Genomic DNA, 21,803 nt, shown 5'->3' on the forward strand with positions numbered 1-21,803 from the left:
ATCACGCGTGAACGGGTGGACCGATTTCTATAATTATTTTTTATAATATTCCTTGAAGTACGAGGATGGTTCTTAAGGAAAGAAAACATAAACATGTACCACGGGCGAAGCCGGGGCGGGCCGCTAGTAGTCTTATATTATCTGTGCCCATATTAAGATGACCGATAGACTGGTGGTGTGAACGCTTCAGGCTTCATGTTGCCATGTATGTTTATGTTTTGTGGAACGATAGGGAAGTAAACTAACGGAGAAATGAATAGATTTACAAATTACAAATACTATAATATTATTATTCATTGATTTGAAATGAGGTTTTAAGTTTTTTATAGACGGGTATTGTACGAAGAAATACACGCGGCACATGGAAGATTAATATTTTATTAATTTATTTAATTGTGTAGAATGTAGATAGTAATATAACCTATAAAATTCCGTCCGTAACCCTTGGCACAGCCCTAATTAACACTTGATAAATTTCATAAAAAATAAAGTCTGTGCTACTCCTTATAAGAGGTGAATGGATTTTAAAAATCGTCTACTTAAAAAAAAAACTTACAAATCTACCGCCATAATAATATTGATTAGTTTTCTATGTAATATTTTTCCCATTACCGACACTATCTGGCTATTGACCTCGTATTGACTCTCTTTATGGAAAGTGTTATTATGTATTATGTTTTACATATTTAAAATTAACCTTCATTTTATTACCAACTGCTTCTTAGTTCCATGGCCTTTATATGTTGAACAAATAAAGAGCATTATAAAACTAATTTATCGATTCCAAATATATCTATTATTATTTCATCTTAAAACATTTCAATTAGTCAAAATTTTGTACAAAAAAACAGATCCTAAAACGCTTATAAACTTTCCACCCAATTCTAGTCATTGAAGTCTTAATTCCGTTGAAAACAGTAGATCGAAAAATTTCGCAGCTAACCCAATAAAATTATATTTCGGCAAAACATTGTAACAACTGTTTATCAACGCGATAAAATGTTCAGTTCTCAGATAAGTGGCTCGCTCATGAGATGTACAGTACATTGCTACTACGCTTAATAATTTATTATTCAGCTTCAGTCTTCTTTCAGCTACCGTCGTGGATGGACGCTTGCTCCCCTCCCCCTCAATGTTACGAAACTTATCCGACAGTTCGATTTTCAAATTCTAAGTTCATAATTTGAATTCATTTTTTTTTCTGCGTGGCCGGTGTTGACTGTTAAAGTTTTTAGTGTACTTTTTTATTGTTTATACTGTGATTTAGCAAGATAGGTGCTCAAGGAAGCTCATTGACTGGTCGAAATGGTTTATTCGGAGTGAATGTATGCAACGGTAGTGATCTGAATTGGACATTATGCTATTATCATATCAAGAGATTGTTAGGCATCCCGATGCCATTTTATGATGACATGGTAAGTCTGTTTTTTTTATACTTCCTATAATGGATATTTAAAATAACATGTTATAATAGAGTTCATTAATTTATTTAGAATTTATAATTTTAAGTTTCAATATTTCAATATTAAATTTGTTTGGATACTGCAAATAATTTAATAAAAATGCATAAGAAAGTTTCACGGAATGTCTCGTCCATACTTACTTTTCCATAAAGATTATATTCTGCTGAAAAATGGGCAGTTTTTGCGAATGATTACAATATTAGGAGTATTGTTTCAAAAATATTAATTAAATGAAATGTTAAATGGAATGTATTTAGGTTAAGCGAGATTCACTAAAAATTCCAATTCGAATTATGAATTATGAAAGTTTTTTTTTCAATAAAATTCAGGATAAAAGTGTATTAAAGTATTAAAAATAATTCTAGTAATATAAGGATCAATTTAAATGTACTTACTTATTTTTTAAGAACATAATACCATATTATAATCGAGGAAGATGTTACAGGATGTTATTTCCAAAAACAAATATAGCTTTCCCTCCTTAGCAAAACATTTTCTTTCAATGAAGTAAAAAATAATATTATATTAAATTATAATAATGATAATAGCGTCTATATTTTCTTTCTTGCCTTTATGTAGAAAATTCGCTAGCGATACTATAAAAATAATATTTATATTGTACTGTAAAACAGTAAGGTAATAATAATGGTATGGTGAATTATTTAATTTTTTTAGTTAATTTCATTCACAATATAATAATATTATATCTACCTACCTATCTTACTAATATTTAATACTAGCTTTCGGCCCGCGGCTTCGCCCGCGTTTTCAGAGAAAAACCCGTTCCCGTAGGATTTCCGGGATAAAACGTATCCTATATCCTTTCTCGGGTATCAAAATATATCTATACCAAATTTCATGCAAATTGGTTCAGTAGTTCAGGCGTGATTGAGTAACAGACAGACAGACAGAGTTACTTTCGCATTTATAATATTAAGTATGGATGTATAATTTAGGTATATAATTATGTTACTTTTTTGATTGTGTGTCTCTATACTTTGTCTTCTATTGCTAATAAATGATCTATTATTTGTTAATTAATGCTTACTTGTATATTATTCTTAATACAATAAAACGATTTATCGTATTTTCAGTATCCTCAGTAAAGGTATTATATAAATTCCGTATTAATTCGAACGTAATTTTAATTAGCGCAACATTGATTTAAAGCCCTTTTGAGGAATCTCTGAATCGTGAAGAAATAAACTCGCTATGGGTTGGAAATTCCCGACTTCCTTACTCCTTCTAAATATTTCATGATTAGCACATTCCGTGAAGCTTAAATAATATTATTAATGTACTAGATTTCCGCCCGCGGCTTCGCCCGCATTTTCAAAGGAAAACCCGCATAGTTCCCGTTCCCGTGGGATTTCCGGAATAAAACCTATCCTATGTGTTAATCCAAGTTACCCTCTATATGTGTGCTAAATTTCATTGTAATCGGTTCAGTAGTTTTTACGTGAAAGAGTAACAAACATCCATACATCCATACATCCATACAAACTTTCGCCTTTATAATAGTATTAAGATTTGTTACATCATGAATATTCGCTCTTGTTTAAAGGACTTTAAACATATTATTATGAAAGTACTGTGCCCCGCGGTTTTACCTGCATTGCTCCGCTCCTATATATTGGTCTTAGTGTGTAAGTAGCCTTCCTCGATAAATGGACTATTTAACAGTGTAATATTTTATTAAATCGTGGATAAGCGAGTTCAAGCAAACAAACAAAGTCAGATCTATACATATAATAAAATCGTAGGAAAGTCAAAACTGTACATTGAATATTTTTTTAAAAGAATACATAATCCATGATCTATAATCGATATAGAAGCCAAAAACATAGTTTTTAGAATTTTTGTCTGTTTGTCTGTTTGTCGGTTTGTCTGTTTGTCTGTTTGTCTGTATGTTTGTCCAGGCTAATCTCAGAAAGTACTGCACGGATTTACTTCAAATTTTGCATGAATATTACTAACAGGTCGGGTCAGGCTGTTATATACATATTATCATGCTATCACCTTCGGGGGAGGAGCTGTGAACCTTTATTTTTCTTACGTATTCCGTGTACTACGACAGCGTACAATATAAAGACTCATGTTTAAATGTTGTTTTTGAGTAAGCCATGCTATTGTCTACCTTTACACTATAAAAACTACATCATTTAAGTAATTTTGGCAGAGAAACAGTATAATGAATCTTAGTAGTATAAAGACAAATTTAAAACAGCGCCATCTATGAGATTTCATTAAAATTAAATCAATTTACATAATATTAACGCTCCTTGGAAATTCATAATTTAAATATTATGATGTTGGTGAGTTTGTTTTTTTTTTAAAGTTAAATAAATAATTCATATCTTCCCAGAGTAAATTTCAGGTGCGCTTATATTTCATGTGAATATACTTAATTTTTATAAGTGAGGGTAGATGTTTATTATTTGATGTTAGTTACAGTTATATAGGTAATAGACGTAGTATTTGTATTCTCTTTGGGTAATAAATAGTAGATAACAGTGATTGTGTTCATTGGTTACATTTTTAAAAATCTTCGGCTTTTTTTTAATTTTCGCCTTCTTGCGTTCCCACAAAAGGTAAGTTATAGCTTTTATATTTATTGTTTATTATAATTATATAGTTAGACTCATGTTTTTAATTAGTTAAAGTTATGACAAAATAAGAAAATGATGAAATTTTATTTTTATCATGTACATATAACTTTTACAAGACTATATTATACGCCCAAAGAAGGTCACTTTAGTTCTTGATAAAACTTTATTTGTTAGTAGCTTTTTATTAAAATTAGGTACACTTATCTTTTGATTTTTTTTTATTTACAGATTCAATGTTCATAAAAATTGACGATTTGCGTGAGGATGTAGTGGAAATTAGTAACCTTGCGCGTGGTCAATCAATATTCAATACATATTATAATAAAATTCTAGAAAAGTGATGTCTGTACAATGAAAATATGTAAAAAAATAGCAGGGGTTATTATTAAATCGGTCTGTTTGTCTGTATGTTTGTGCACGCTAATCTCAGAAACGACTTATCCGATTTAGATGCGGTTTTCACTAATATATTGTGGTAATCTTCATTTAACATTAAGTGTTTATTTCATGTTAATCGGTTTGTAAATAAAAAAGTTATGACCATTTAAGTATTCACGGCGAACATTTGCAAAGGCATTCTATTGTACACTATACAGTGTACGATAAAACGTAAGTTATCTGTTATACGCTACAGTAATTATTCCTTATAAATGTCCAGGTGATCATATCGAAAGTCCCCAAGGGTGGGGGGGTAAGCTGAGGTAGTAGGGGGGGAAGGGGTCAAATTAGAATTATGCTTACTTCTAGGTAAATTTTATACATAAAATGTCCTTTAAATTATGTCGTATTATATTTTTAACCCCTTTTAACCATTTTTAACCATCAAAAAGATGGGTGATAAGTGTTTGACCGCTATGTTTGTCTGTTTGTGCTACCGTAGCTCGCTAACAGGTAATACGAATTAGATGCGTGTTAGGCAGCATATTTTCCGACGCTGGTTCTTAGATAAAGTGTATCAAAATCTGTTCATCCATTTATTATACTTAGGTATATAGAGGTAAAAGTGGGAATGTGGGAAAAAATATTAGTTATATTTTTATCCAATTCGGTTTATCCATTTATTAGATTACAGCGGTGAAAGTGGGAATGAACAATAATCGAATGTGGTCAAATAATATACTCAAGCGGCATATCAAAATATAAAAGAGCAATGTGTTTTATCGAAATCGGTTCATCCGTTTATTACATTTAGGGGTGACAGTGGTTAGATAAATAAACCAAATGGAGCATCAAACGACAGGATATGACGTGTACATATAGGTATAATTAGATAATATGGTTTACATCAAAATCGGTTCTGCCATTTACTAGGTGTGGAAAGAGAAGGGTTGAAAGTCTGTGAAAGAAGAGGGGGATATGGGAGCGAGAGGATAGCCACACCCTGGAAATTTTGAACTCTACTCAAAGCCACATAGGCCTGGCTCTTGGCAATTTTTTTTCCTAAAGATACCACTTCTTTTGCCACTGTGATCCATTACAATTTGTGCACGGTTACGGCCCAACTTAAAAGATGTCAAGGAGCAACAAACTTATAGATATCAATATGATGTAGGAATGTAATATGGAGGTAGAGGTAGGTCTCGCTCACTTGAAAATATCACATGAAAATAAGAAACCGAAGTTAAAAATTTAAAAATTAAAAAGAAAAACCCAACGCAACGAAGGAAAAGGAATAAATAATAATTTTACAAACTTCCCGACGATCTTTAAAATTAAGTACCATTATAAAAAAAATATAATTGTATATGATATGATAATGATGGTATGGCAGCCCCGATGACTTTGTTTTTTTATTTTTATAAATATTTAAAATGGTATTTATTTTTAAAGATCTTCGGGAAGTTTGTAAAATTAGTGAAACTTTTATTACATCGTCTCAAACTTTTTGGTCTGTGTAGCGCATGTCGCGTGACGGTCGGCTGCCGAGTAGGTATAAAGCAGTGTTCGGAGTCATTATCGTACAAATACGATAATTTTGTGCCTAAGTTTCACTTTTACCGTGGTTTCATAAAACCACACAACATGTTTTCCTTTTTCTATGCACTTTTCTTCGTTGCGTTGAGTTTTTTTTTATTTAATTTTTATTGCACTGTCTAAACGGTTTAGTTACTACGGCGTGAGACAGGAAAGATCTGAGCGCTGAGACAAACGTCAAAACGCAAAGGAATAGAATCCGCTATCGATACTAATTATTGTCTTAAGCGTATGATGTTTTGATAAGGATTTGTTCACCTTACCAACGACGACGACGACCACGAACAAAATTTTCATCCAGTCGTAATTTAACAAAATTGTGCAAAACACAATTAAAAATAAATTATTAAAATTTCCTGTCGTTCTGGTGATTGGAATTTTTATTTTTGAGATCAACGAATGAAAAAATAGATTTTTCGTAGAAACGGTTATTTATATTGTCAAAAACATCCATACAAGGAAGGAATTTATTTTTATTTTTTAGCTCAGTTTAGTAATAAATTTTACTAACAGTTCGTTTAATTATTTATGGTAGTACGTGTTTATTCAATAAAAGTTAAGTAGTAACTACCTACTATGCAGTCACTATTCCACGCGGACGAAGTCGCGGGCACAGCTAGTATGGACATAAAGATGAAATTTTTGGGAATAGCCTAAGCCCTAGCCTATAAAATATTGTTTACCTACACTTTTACGCAACAAGGCTGCCCGAATCGAGATAATATTTGGCACAGTGATACTAACTAACTGAAGTAAATATATATATAACTGAAGTATTATTTAATATTTTTTACAACAGCTTATTATTTTGTGCGAGTAAATACGAAACTTGAAGCTAGTTTTGTGTCATATTCTTAGTACCTACCTACCTAAGCGGCTAAGCTGTCAATTCAATGTCATTTACATTTTACTAGGCAACTTTTTCTCTTCTTATATCTTTTATACTTAAGGGCTTGGTCTAGTAGTGCAAACAAATGCATCCTGTCATCCTATATGTAAATAATACAAATGTACTAAGGGAAAGTTGCTCCACTTAATTTTTAAAAATTAAATCATTCGTATGCATAATTTAATATTCGTAATAAGTACCAAAAATGACAATTTGAAACAATTTTCGTGAAAATTACACCGGGTGATTTTTTTTTTATCAGTACACAAAATTTGCGAATACTTTCTATTGATATCTTCAACTTCATGTTTATATAACTGATCAACTTTTACAAAGAAATTTGGACGAAATATAAAAAAAAAAAAAAATGTGTGCGTGTACTAGAGTACACACGTAAGAAGTGAAACTTCTTTATGACCTTATTTTTCAAAAAATAATTTACTATCTACAGTAATATTATAAAGAGGAAAACTTTGTTTGTTTGTTTGTTTGATTGATTGTAATGAATAGGCTCATAAACTACTGGACCGATTTTAAAAATTCTTTCACCATTCGAAAGCTACATTATCCACGAGTAATATAGGCTATATATTATCACGCTAAGACCAACAGGAGCATAGCCACGCGGGTGAAACCGCGCGGCACAGCTTGTATACAATATTACAGAAATACGTTAGTCTAACACGCTCGTCGTTTCGCTCCTTGCTACCTATTTAAATATTTACACCAGCCGCTGCTGCAACTCGCTCGCTTCGCTCGCTCGGCTCGTGCGGTAGTTCAAAAATCAAAAGTTAACCTAAGATGCTCGTCGCTTTGCTCCTCGCTACCTATTTAAATATTTACACCGGCCGCTACTGCAACTCGCTCGCTTCGCTCGCTCGGCTCGTGCGGTAGTTCAAAAGTTAACCTAAGATGCTCGTCGCTTCGCTCCTCGCTACCTATTTGAATATTTACGCCGGCCACTGCCGCGACTCGCTCGCTTCGCTCGCTCAGCTCGTGCGGTAGTTCAAAAGACCAAGGGAGACGCCAAAAAATTCGAGTTATATAGAGTTTTCAACTTATAAAGGATTTCGACTTAGGCGGATTTTGATTGGACATAAAGAGTTTGAGGTTTATTCTTATAAATTATATTGAATTCACAAAATCATAATTGAACACCAATCAAGCAAACACGTGTTAACGTGAGTCATAGATTTATTATCGTATACTCCTAAAATGTTTTCTAAGAAACAATACTGTACTTACATTGTCGGCAAGTTCTTAAAGGCGGTAACTTATTTTTGTTCGAACAATAGAGGTAATAAATATAAATTCCTAATGTCGAAATCTCGAAACAGTCAGAAATTAATGACGCACATAGTATATACATATTATGACAGAGGTTAAGCTTAAATAACTTGAAAAATAAATAACATGATCTCGCCCACGTGTTGGTGTTTTAAAAAATTCAATCAAAAACTGAGGTTAACTTTAAATACAATTTTAGAAAAATAAATACCACAATCAACATTCAAGTATTAGAAAAAATTGATACCATAATTCCACCCACGTGTTAGTGTATTGAAAAATACAATCAAAAAGTGAGGTTAATCATAAATAACTTAGAAAAATAAATACCATTATTACACCTAAGTATTAGAAAAATAGATGTAATTACTTATTTACTTTTTTTAGAAATTCACTGGAATTAGAATTAAAACAAACCCTTTGATTTTGCTGATCACTTTAATATAACATGTATAATGTATATAGTCACGAGTACGGCGTAACGCAAAAATGTCACGAGTACGGCGTAACGCAAAAATGTCACGCGCGCGGCGTAACGCAAAAATGTTACACAAAATTTTTGTCCACCCCCGATAAAGAAGTTTCACTTCAATAAGCTTTCCATACAAAATGCAGAACTCTATACATTTTTTTCGACCTAAGTTTCTTAGTGAAAGTTGTTCAGTTTAACTAATAAAACGGATAAACAAATTTTGTATATAGTAAAAAAAATGTAATGTTTGTGTTAAATGAAAATAAAAGATATTTATTTCTGACTAGCTTCCGCCCGCGACTCCGTCCGCGCGGATGTCAGTCTTCGCGTCTTCTACAGATTTATTATATTATGTGTAATATATAGATTTATATTGATAAACCTAATAAATCTTTTGCTAGCATTCTGATGCTTTATCGGTTGCACTGGATTTATCTTTTTTTTTTCAATCGCTTGAATGATATAGGATGGGTCCTTGATGGGCATCGAATGCTGAAGTCTCGAATCAATCAATTCTGACAGTAGGCAATTTATGTAAAATCTTGATAGGTAATGGTCCATCATTTTATTTTGCCTAAACGTTACATACTTTTTTATATATTCTATTTTTAACGAATGATTCACTCCAGTCCAAACAGCAAATAAGCAGACTTCTGCTTCTGCAACGTTTAGTTGTCCCTGAATTTAGAAAAAATAGTCATGATTCTTATCTATGACAAAAGTGTTATTTTTTGCATTGTATTTCAAATATTTAATTTTTTTAACCGCATCTTCCGCATTCATGTCTTTTGCCGGAATTAGACATTTAACTTCTACTAGTCCCATTTTCCCTTTTTGATATGGGAGTGTATAAAGTAAATTTTTTAGATATTTCTCGTTATACTTTTAAAAAGTTATTATTGTCATTTTGCTCATTAGGTAAAGTAATTTCGATATCAGTTTTAAGTTTTTTGATACCTGCAATAATAACGTCATAATCGCCTGCACATACTTATCGATTACAACCTGTATACAATCCACCATCCACATTCATAATGTTTTCCTGTCCTCCTCTCCTTTACGCTGTTCACCGATACATTTGAAATGAATAAATCTGCTACCACTGAAGGATGTTTCATTATGATCAGCAAATTTTCACCACTGTTGTCGATTATTTGTTTTTCATTTTTAATCAGCAATTGGGAATCATCAGTTTTGTTTTTTGCAGATTGGTGATGTACCCTAACAATACGTCGAAAAGGGAAAGCATCAACGAATTATCGTTTTCGTCCTCTTTTTTTATTCTTCGCGTCTCTGTTACTTCTGTTTGTTTAGTTCTCAACACCCACTGAATTTTCTATGTTATTGTGATCTTCCATTACATCTGAATTTTGATGATGTGATGATAATCCATTCGTTTTAATATTGGTACTTAGAGTTGGTAGACTAAACTAGAAATGGCGGACTAAATTTGTCAGCGCGTCTGTAAGATCAGAATATAAAACCAACATCCTGTATTTAAGTTACAAAATTAATAATCAAACAACATGCCGCTACGTTGAAAATGACTAGAAGAAAAAATTAAAACACCTCGGATCAATTTTGGAGTAAACAAATCATTTTCCCCGTATGGGGATTTCCCCGGATGAACTTGGGAAGTTCAAGTTCTCAATACAAGTTTATATTATATTTCGTATTTCTCAAACGAAAAATAAACATTTTTGGAACTTCAAAAAAATTATATTATAAGAAAATTTATGAGCTTACTTTAGTTTTAAAGAAATATACATCCCTTTACTGACACCCCGTAAAATAAAGAAATTGTTGCCAATCACCTTTGCAATCTATTTGGTTTCATTAACTTTATGTTCGAAGATAATTTTTTTTCTAGTAGTTACACGCGTATTTTTTTCGTTTATTTTCCATATCGAAATCAAATGTTTAAAAATACGAATATTTGCACAAAACTAAGATAAAAATAATCAATTAACAAAAATATTAAATTTAATGAAGTAGAGCAACTTTCACTTCGGTATGAAGGAAAATCGAGCATAGAGCACACGTCAGAACGCTCCGGCCCAAGGAGCGCGACTAAAGAAATTCGCTAGGATTTTTCCTAATTATTTTAAATATTTTTTTAATATTTAAGGAATTATCAAAATTAAAAAAAAAATTTTTTTAAAGGATTAATACTCATTGGTCTTCAACCAACTCGAATAAATTAATGGAAAAAATAACTTTTAGCAGTATTTAACAATAGATTTTGTAAGGCAAAAAATGGGAAATTTAATGAATTTATAACGTTCTAATTAAGAAAATCATAAGTTTTTCGGCAATTGTGTTCAGCAGTTTTTAATAACGACTATATAAGGATAATAATGCGCTGATCAGATTTTGTAAATTGTAATCGGTTGCAACGTAGTGAGTGCACAAACTTAGCTCGAAATGTCTTTGGGGGAAATAGACTTATCTTGAAGGCCTGATTAAGGTAACATAAAGTAACTTTATAAATGTGAAAAAATTCACGCGCATTGCGTATATAACACTAATTGATAAACAAGAAAAAAAAATTCAGTTTATCATTTCATTAGCCGGGAAAAAATTGTCAAATAACTTGTTGAAAACGCAATTTTGCTAGACTGCAGCCTTAAATGTATTTTTAGTCTGTGCAAGTCGAAAATCCGGCTATTGTGTCCATTGTTAAGCCATTATTGTTGACGATCTCGAGAGCTGTAGGTCTATTACCTATTCAATTTATTGTAGGTAATTATGTTACTATACCTGAATTCCCCATACAAATAGATATTGAAGTAGAAAGAATTTTAGTGGAACTTTTTTCTTGATTTGCAGTTGTTTTTATTTAAAAAAGTATTCCTATGTTCTATAAAATTAATCAAGAAAAATGAGGTCAGATATTTTGAAGGCATAGAAAAAAATTAGGATTCGAATGCCGATGCAATTTCTAGCGTCTCAATTTTTTTTAGCATTTGAATGCTATAAATAAAATTATGAAGAAGGTTTACAATATTTTTAAACGCAGACAAAGTTGCATGCATTACCTTCTTATCTTCTTATATATAAAAATGAACCGCAAAATGTGTTGGTAAGCGCATAACTCGAGAATGGCTGAACCGATTTCGATAATTCTTTTTTTATTATATTCCTTGAAGTACGAGGATGGTTCTTATGTAGAGAAAACGTAAATACATATTATGTACCACGGGCGAAGCCGGGGCGGACCGCTAGTCTTATATATAAAAATGAATCGCAAAATGTGTTGGTAAGCGCATAACTCGAGAACGGCTGAACCGATTTCGATAATTCTTTTTTTATTATATTCCTTGAAGTACGAGGATGGTTCTTATGTAGAGAAAACGTAAATATTATGTACCACAGGCGAAGCCGGGGCGGACCGCTAGTTTTATAAAAAAATCATCCAGTGAAGTAGTAAATGCTAAAGATAATTTTGGACACAATATTCTAATTAGATTTTATTACATGTTCCAATCTAATCATCATCATTCTCTAATTAAGACAAATTATATTACTAAATATGACAGTCATTATGTTTGACCTTTTAATAAAATTTAACTGCGTACAATAAAAGGCTAGTACTCATAAACGTATTATTATTTTGATGCGGTGGGAATACTAAATGTATTGAAATAAGTACAACGTATATTAATAAATATTCATGATTTTCTTTTTAAATAATAATATTATTACTATCTTATCTTAACATGTGTCTTGTATTTTAGAGTGTTCCGTCCTCGTATAGTTATGATACAGAATATTATGTCGTTGTATTTTGATTAGAGTGTAATTTTTTCAGATGTATGTTTCTATTATAATTAAAGATGATTATGTATAAGTACATAATATATAACTTTCTTTCATCTTTCTTTTAACTTCAATATCAGTTATGTTAACTACCTACATATTATATAATATTAAATGCTGTTGTAAATTTGTTTCAAAAAATCGTAACCAGCTGTTTGGGTGGATCATCCAAACATTACTGATTTTTTTATTCATGGTATAAAATAGTCTACTTAAACCTATGTATAGCGGAAGTATATTCTTCATACCAATGAAGGTTACATAAATATAAGATGTTGATTCAAAAGCGCTAGAAAAAGTCTTAAGTTAATAAAAGTTTGGAGTTATCTTTGACGTCCAGTTTCAACAGATCTCTATAGGGTAAAGTTGTGAAACTCTTAGAATGAAATAAGTCTGATTTATAGTTGATGTTATGAAAATAGACGAATTTTTTTCACGTAAGATATTTTAAATTACTAGAGACTTTGACCGACTCCTTGGTACAGTGGTTGACGCGTGAGCGTAGCACCGAGGAGTCCTGGGTTCGATTCCCGGTGAAGACGAAGAAAAAAAATGTCTCGGTCTGGTAGGACACAGAAGGCTGATCACCTACTTGTCCCTAAAGAAAATCGATCAGTGAAACAGATGTATGAATAATGCATCTGCCCCTTACCCCACTTGGGTTCGTGGGACTTTACTTATTTTAAATGACGTATTATGTAAACTAGTACGTGCAGTCGGGGTGTACGTTATGAGTAACATTTTATTTTTTGTTCATTAACTGATGTAACCTGTTTGAATGCGGTTACAAAATTTTAATTGAAGATATTTTGATTTTTCTGTATGATATATTTTTGTAATCCATGTATTTTGTGTCCGTTAATAGGTTACTAAAGTCGTGATGTTAAAACTCCTGATTCCTGAATCGTTGGGATATTAAATGTTTAAAACTAATCCATAACGATAATAATAATCCTTACCATTATAAATGCGTGTACTTTCACGTTGCAACGAATTGATTTTATAATATTTTGCGATTTTTGTTTTAAGCTACCTATATATTCGTAGGTTTTCAATAGGAATTTTCGTTAAAAATACACGGACGGAGCCGCGTGCGGAAAGCATACATTATAATACATAATTCTTCGTCCCATCTATTTCACACCATCAATCAATTGATAAGTAAAAACGCAATATCAAACCATCGAAACACAGTAGGTACAAAAAACCACTAACAAATGTACTCCATTACGTTATTAAATTGAAAAAAAAAGCCTCATTCATTTGTATCACGTCTCCGAATGTATTTTCACGTTGTTTTTCATATATCAAACGGGTTGGCCATAAAAATTAATTAACCGACTCGTATATTGTTTCAATACTGGATACAGCGGGCTTTATTGTGTATACATTTGGTTTTCAACGGATTGTTAATGAAAACAATACCGGAAAATTTTATGAAAACATTAATCCTACTAATATTTTAAACGCGAAAGTTGTTTTTGCTTGTTACTCCTCGAAATATATACACATGGATGGTAACTTGGATTAACACATAGGATTGTTTTTATCCCGAAAATCCCATGGGAACGAGAACTATGCGGGTTTTTCTTTGACTACGCGGACGAAGCTGCGTGTGAAAAGGTAGTAAAAATAAAATAAAAAGTACTTAAAGTAATTTCTACTTGTTTTAACAACATTTCTACTTGTATTAACAGACGTCCAAAAAATAATGGATTTGCTTTATTCGTAATATTCGAAAAACAACGGCGTTCCTCATTTCATATTGTATGATTGTATGATAGTATATTGTTGTCTGATGAACCATTTTAAATAGATTAATCTTCCCTAATTGGAATAGATTGCATACGACGTTAGAAGTACTATTGCATTTATTTATAGTTGAAAGATTAGAAGCTGTTGAATTTGTTTAGAAGAGAAACTAGATAATATTATTATAGTACATATTTTTTCAGTCTTATTCTTATACCATATTTTTTTAATTACCTGGGGCCGTATTATGATGACCTCTTATTCCTAGTCAATTTACGCCGTGAATTGAACTGACTGGAAAATTCATATACATAATACAATAATAATTTAACCATGGCTGTTTATTGCGATCATAATATGAATTTGCCAATCAGTTCAATTCACGGCGTAAACTGTCTGGAAATAAGAGGTCATAAATTGAATGTAAAAATGAATATAAAAATTTTCATTCCATTCATATACATTAACAATAAAAACAATAGCAATTAATAAAGTTCCTAGAAATTCTATAAAAAAATACCATAGACATATTTTATATTATGAAGCCAGCTTCGACCTACGGTTTTAATAAAAATAGCAATAGTAATAAATAATACCAATTTAAATCACAAAACATTCACAATAGTGTAAACGTTTTTGATTGATGTGGTTATTATAAAGGCTCGGAAAATTTGATTCAGTTGTATTCGTTTAGTGGGAAATGTGTAAATTTTACCGGTATTCATTGAACGACAAAATGGCTTGCATTGAATTTTCATAAAATTGTAGAAAAATTTACTTTTTCGAACTTAATTTACTTTTTTTGACGTGACAACGTTTTATAATTCGATAGAGCCGGCTGCACGCACGAAAAAACATGACTCATGCGGCGTTACCTCGCTCTGAGGCGTTCCATGTAAGGCTTGAAGTGCAAGCGAGAGCGCGGAACGAGCGACAAAGAAGCACAATCGGACGATGTCACGTTTAACTATCGTCAGTAAACCGACTTTACAGACAACCAATTTTTTTCCAAACATTCGCTTGGTCATTCGAGGAAACATTCGTATACGACTGACGTGAACCACTGTACATAGATTCGTTAAATTAAGTAAGTTGGTTCGCCACGACTTTTGATTACAACTGAAAAACCGCTCTCAACGCGGATTTGAATACGAAGACAATCTATTATTCGACATGAATTGCAGAATCATAGACGCCGTAATTCTATCAACACGAGATAAAATTAAAAACAATACTTTTATATCTATTAATCTGGTTATTACATTTATATTTTATTCTGATAATCTATAATAGATGAAGCTGAGAAACATTTGATAAATCATCTCCATACAAAAAGCAGATGCGCACATAACCTCAAAATTTAAACACTTTTAAATTGTTTATATTAGAGCGATAAAAACTAAATATAATCTGGAACGCATATGCAGTATATTATGGTGTTATATAGGTATGAGGAAATCGATAAATAAAATATTATGATATTAATGTTTTAAGCAGCGTACATCCTGAACCTGAACCTAACTAATATACTTTCTTATTTATACGAACGTGCTTTATTTATTTATCATAATGTTAAGCCTTTAGGTAGTACCTACATTGTTTCTAGCATAAAGTGATTTTTTATGAAGGTTTCTAATTATTTTCTGTATATTTTTTAAAGTGAAACTTCCTTAGGCGCGTTGAGAGTAAAATTTTATGGTCGCGTCACATTGAGATAATATTAATATGGAGTCGATACCGCCTACACCACTTATGTTCCACTCAACATACGTCATGTGGCGTAACTGCACTCAGTCGCTTGCTCGCTCATTGGCGCGAACGTCACGCTCATTTTTTATTTGTTTTAAAGTGAAACGCATCAAATATGCCTACGTGTGTGTTACGATATTGCACAAATAATACAAATAATACGGAAAAGTGCAAAGGAATAACTTTTCAATCAGTAAGTAACTAGATAATAATTTTTAAAACTTAGTTAGAACAAAATTTTTGGCGGGCGACATTTTGCGTCATTTGTCATAGATTAAAAATTTAAGATATGACATTGGGCATGAAATAAGTGTTGTTAGTAATATTTGCTGGCGTATATTTTTATAGTATAAAATAATAATTTTACATATTTAGAAAAGCATAGACTGGTTGTTAATTGAAAAAAGGTGAAATCATGAAATATGAAAATCAATTACTTAATCACCAATTTTTTTTTTTGTTAATTGATTTTAATCAATTTTAATTGATATTGTATAAGCTACTGACTTGAACGTATAATTGAATTATTATTTATTTATCTGCACTAATATTATAAAGAGGAAAACTTTGTTTGTTTGTTTGATTGTAATAAATAGGCTCATAAACTATTGGACCGATTTTGATGAAATTTGGCACAGACAATCTTTAGACCCTGAGAAAAAACATAGGCTACTTTTTATTGCGAATTATGTACCACGGGCGAAGCCGGGGCGGACCGCTAGTTCAGAGATTAATATTTTTTCTATTCAAGGTTTCCATGTCTGGGCCATGAAGAACGGGAAAAATGGGTAAAATTTGTCCAAAACAACCGCAGTGAAGAAACCTGGCTACCATCCGATAGAACTTGCGTCTGTTCATTGCATTTTCGCGATGAGGATAAATATACCACAAAAGCGGGAAGGCGTATTCTAAAGAAGTCTGCTGTTCCTTGTATTGATGTTAGTAATAATAATAAAATTTTACGGATTTGTATAACAAATAAAATATTATTTTAGCCATCACTAACATTATTATTATTATATTTATTTTAGCCGAAGGTGTGCTACAATAGTACTGGAACAATACAAGCAATTTCTGAGCCGGGAACATGTTCTGAGGATGATGAACTAAATATAAATAAACACAATTTTTACACGGCTTTTATTTTTTTTCTAAAAAAGGCTCAATTTGTAAGGAATGAAACTTCCCATAGCCCTGACTGAACCTCCTCATCCTATATTATATGCCAGATATTGTTAGCCCCGCGTAGTAAAGTCAGTTTATATCTAAAATAAATATGTATTAAGTAAGTACAAAGAAAATTTCAAGTCAACGTGCATGTAAGGAGTGGCACCCAATAAAATAGACAGAAAGAAACAAAGTGTCGCCTCTATAGCGGTGAGTCAGTGACATCGCATAATCTATGACTGTCTAGCCGTCATTCGCGCGCCCCGCGCCGCCATCTTGGCGCACAGATTTTGTTCGTGATGTCTGCTCGCGTCATGGCAATATCTTCTGACACATGTGCTCGGTACACTCGCTCTTTTTTTATTAATTAAGCATCTAGGTACGTACTGAACATGTATTGAAGATTGATAAAGAATCAAATTTCAAACATTCTTACTAAATGTTTTACTACATTGTATTCTACATAATATACTAAGGTGTAGAAATAAATTGAAATTACGTTTGAATGCGATACGGGAACATTCTGGAAATTCATTATGTTTCGCTTTCAATAGAAGTGCCAACGCATTAACTGAAATATGTGCTATCTCTTTTAGCTTTCAAGTTACTATTTCAAACAACATTGTCCTACTAAACTCGTATTATAAATGCGAAAGTTTGTAAGGATGGATGTGTATGTGTATGTTTGTTACTCTTTCACGCAACTACTACTGAACCGATTACAATGAAATTTAGCACACATATAGAGGGTAACTTGGATCAACACATGGGATAAGTTTTATCCCCGAAACCCCACGGGAACGGGAACTATGCGAGTTTTTATTTGAAAACGCGGGCGAAGCCGCGGGTGGAAAGCTAGTCATATAGATATAATTACATATTATGATCAGTATTTAGTGTATACAGAAATGTATTTGTTTATGACTTATTAACTAGACTACTTTTCAAATTTGCTTCCAAATGTGCACATGTGTTTACACAGAAACTTATGTACTAAATTTTTACGTATGCTCTTGGCTCTTGAAAGAGGATTGGCTACGTCATAGGCTACGTTCAGTCAAGGAAGATATTAAAATTGCTTCCTATTGTAGAATTTATTTGGAATTCTATTTTACCAATATTAATGACTAGTGAACCGGACTATTGTGCTAGAGAGTATGGAAATATCTACGACTGGAAATGTATTGTTATATTAAGTACCTATAAACATAATATATAATTATTAAGTAACCAACCTCTCTTACTTGCGGCCCGTTTCCCAGCAGAGGGAACATAATGTGCTGATGATGATGATTTAAGACTGTCTTTCAGAATATACAGGCAGTGTTTTGCTTTAAATGCCGTGCTTAATCCTATAAGTACCAACTGATTTGTATATTTGCCCGCAATAGGCTATTCTAATCAATAATTATAATTCTTATACCTAAGGATTTTAAGTTTTTTTGCAGGACAAATTCGTAACTAGCTAAAAATATTATTTTCAATTTACTACCCACAAAATGTATAGGCTTACCCTACTCAGCCTTCTGGTAAATAGGCTTTTGACCTCACCCAGTGCCACAAAATATATCACCCTAAATAGCTTGTCTATGATTTACTGCTAAGTCAATAATACTAAATATTCTACTAGGTATTGCCCGCGGCTTCGCTTATGCGATCAAGATAAATTCCCATAGGAGTGTGATATTTTACTGCGGTAAAAAGTAGCTTCCTAACTATATTAAGACTCCAAAATCATACCGTAAATTCATTCCATTGCGACGTGAAAGACAGTCACGACAAACAAACACACTTTCGCATTATAATATTATAAAGTGAGGATTTGTAAAATAAACATGTTTCAATTTGTGTCTATTTCCCTTAATACGAGCTTTTTGTTACTAGATGAAGCCGTTTCTCTATGTATATTGTATCTATTATTTACTCAAATTTCAAACAAATTGCGTTTCCTAGACGCTATTCCCTAACATCTGTTATTACAACCACACACTGAATGATCTATTTTGTCAAAGGGAATTCTATCTCAAGTTTTTTATTAAATGAATGTGTTTTACATCAAAATACGCAAAATAATGCGGATGAAAACTTAGTAACATTATAAGTTGTAACGTGTATTTTATAAAGAGGGGTTAGTGTTAAAAATCATGTAAAGACATTGAAAGTTCCTGTAATTTTGTATTTTCCTAATGAGAAGACTATTAAAAACTTCATTGTAAATGCTACAAGCCGACCGTTTCCAACTGATATAGATGTAAAAATCACAAAATATTGCATAGCAGAAAATATATCTCACAATGTATTTTTTCTTACTCATTGCTTTCCTAATAAGGAAGATAAGAAGTAAGAACTCATTACGAGACCAGGATAGCCGCCGAAAGTACAAAGGTTAACCTCGGCCTGTAATCGGGTAATGTTTATATTCCTTGATATAACTCATATTCTGCTTAAATAGTACTAATTTATATAAGGCTGAAGTTGTATGTTTATACACTATTCGGAGAAAACACAAAATAATAATATTCTCATGCAAAAAAAAGTTTGTAAAAAAACCATATCATTAATCTTGCATGTAGCTTCACAGTAGATCGTAAACAGACCACACCGTAAGTTGCTTAGCTAAATATCTGTAACAGACCAGGAACTTGAGATTTAAAATAAATGTGTGATAACTAAAATGCATACATTTTATTTAAAATAAATGTATTAATAACGCAATATCCTCCCTCACATTCTATAAAAGCTGCATTGCACTATTTCTACATACATTTCACTAATACGGCTCCGTACGTCTTTATGTTGATTCATTACCATGATACAGTGAAATCCAACCGCGCTACAAATGCAGCACGCCGCAATATATTCACGCAGTTAATTTGACAATTCAGAGCACAAACTTTATTCATGCCAAACCTTATTACGCAACCAGCCATAAATTGTCAGGACAAAGTACTGATTTAGCAAAGAAAGAGATTTGTTACAATTTTTAACGTATTGTTGGCTGGTTATAGGAAAAGTTTAACAGTGTTAGCAGTTGAGAATTACGTGGATAACTTATTAACGAATTTTCGAATGAAGACTTTGTTGTGGTTTGAATTCGTTTTGTTTTTTCCTGTGTTCCGTTGTTTCGTAATATCATCTTGTAAATCTGTTGTTGTGTACAAAAATGTATTTCGTAATTGTTGAGTGTTATAATGTTCATTATATTTACAAAACGTTCTTGACTTAATGTAACGTTGAATCTGAAACAGGAAAAAATGTAAAAGAATTGTTCTCTAAAATATTATATACCTTACATACAATTAATGTATGTGCCCTTATACTCTAGGTACCTATAAATAAACCTGATAAATTTATATTCAAAAGATATTAATATGCACTGATAAGTCTTTTGTACCATATTTAACACATTATATGACTGACATTGTACTACATACCATCATGCCATAATATGTAGATACTTGCTGCGCCCCTCGCTTTCACCCGGGTGGCTCCAGCCCTGTTGGTCTTAGCGTGATGAAATTATAGCCTGCCCCCCTAGTCAAGTGGCTTTCTGTTAGCGTAGCGTTCGATAGAATAGACTACGAATGTATGAGATTGACGTAGGCTGTAGATAAACGTATCGTGACTAGGGGGGCTGTAGCCTTCCTCGATAAATAGGCTATCTAACACCGAAAGAATTGTTCAAATTGGACCAGAAGTTCCTGAGATTTGCGCGTTCAAACAAACAAACTCTTTAGCTTAACAATATTAGGATAGATTGGTAAAATTTCTATTATAACCACGTATCAATCCCTTTTATAAGAATCCACCCACATGTCAAGAACTTGGCTATAGGCTTAACTTCTCTAATAAAATCGAAGGCGAAAATTAAAAGGGATAATATAATTAAACCAACGGCGATATTTTAGTGGCCACAGAATATAAAACTTACAGATAATAAAATTCTTAACAGATTTAAATGATTTAATGGCATTGTCATGAATTGCTAAATCGAACCGACAATTTATATTCCAAGTTCAGTTAGCCGTTAGGGTTTTCGTCAAAAATTTCAAAAATAACATTAGCTTATTACTCAATGATGTTCTAACCGAACACGGCTATATTTTAACTTCTGTTTGTTTGCTTGTTACCATTAAACTCACAAGAACTTTACATCATAATATACCTATTTAGTTTAGAGTGCGACCTAATGTAATAACGTTTTATATACTTAAATACATACGCACAATAGGGGACATACATAATAAAATAATAAACAAGTTGTACAGGATATTAAGGCCAGGTTTATTTATATTATGTGTGTTTAAGCAAAAGTTTAGCATGAACTATTTTAATTTGAACGCTTTATCACAGACACAGATGTTTTAAAGTTTGATGAGAACATAGTTTCAACGATCCTCTAAGTAGATAATTTATGAGGTTAGTTTCCAACAAATTGTTTAACATTGATCTACCTCTAAAATTTGATGAATGGTACTTACCTAAATGTACGCAAAAACATTGTAAAAGCACTATTTACTGTTCTGTGGTAGAAGTAAAGTTTAATTAAACGTTTAACTAGAGATAAACGACGATAACATGGCGCGCCCCTCTTAAATTCAAAACGTTTGAAAGTATTTGTG

General features: G+C 32.0%; 1 protein-coding gene across 1 annotated transcript in view; it reads left to right on the forward strand.

Annotated features, from left to right (window-relative positions):
- The first annotated feature begins 1,103 nt into the window (after positions 1-1,103).
- NPFR (Neuropeptide F receptor) overlaps positions 1,104-21,803 on the forward strand; it is a 68,977-nt gene continuing 48,277 nt past the window's right edge. The window contains exon 1 of the mRNA XM_090115361.1: positions 1,104-1,415. Within this exon, the coding sequence (XP_089971487.1) occupies positions 1,395-1,415 (21 nt within the window). The 5' untranslated portion in view covers positions 1,104-1,394. The remainder of the gene's footprint in view (positions 1,416-21,803) is intronic.

The sequence above is a fragment of the Colias eurytheme genome, chromosome 23 (assembly GCF_061535395.1).
Source record: "Colias eurytheme isolate Ceu_HAF_F1 chromosome 23, ilColEury1 Martin Lab GWU primary, whole genome shotgun sequence".
Lineage (NCBI taxonomy): Eukaryota > Metazoa > Arthropoda > Insecta > Lepidoptera > Pieridae > Colias > Colias eurytheme.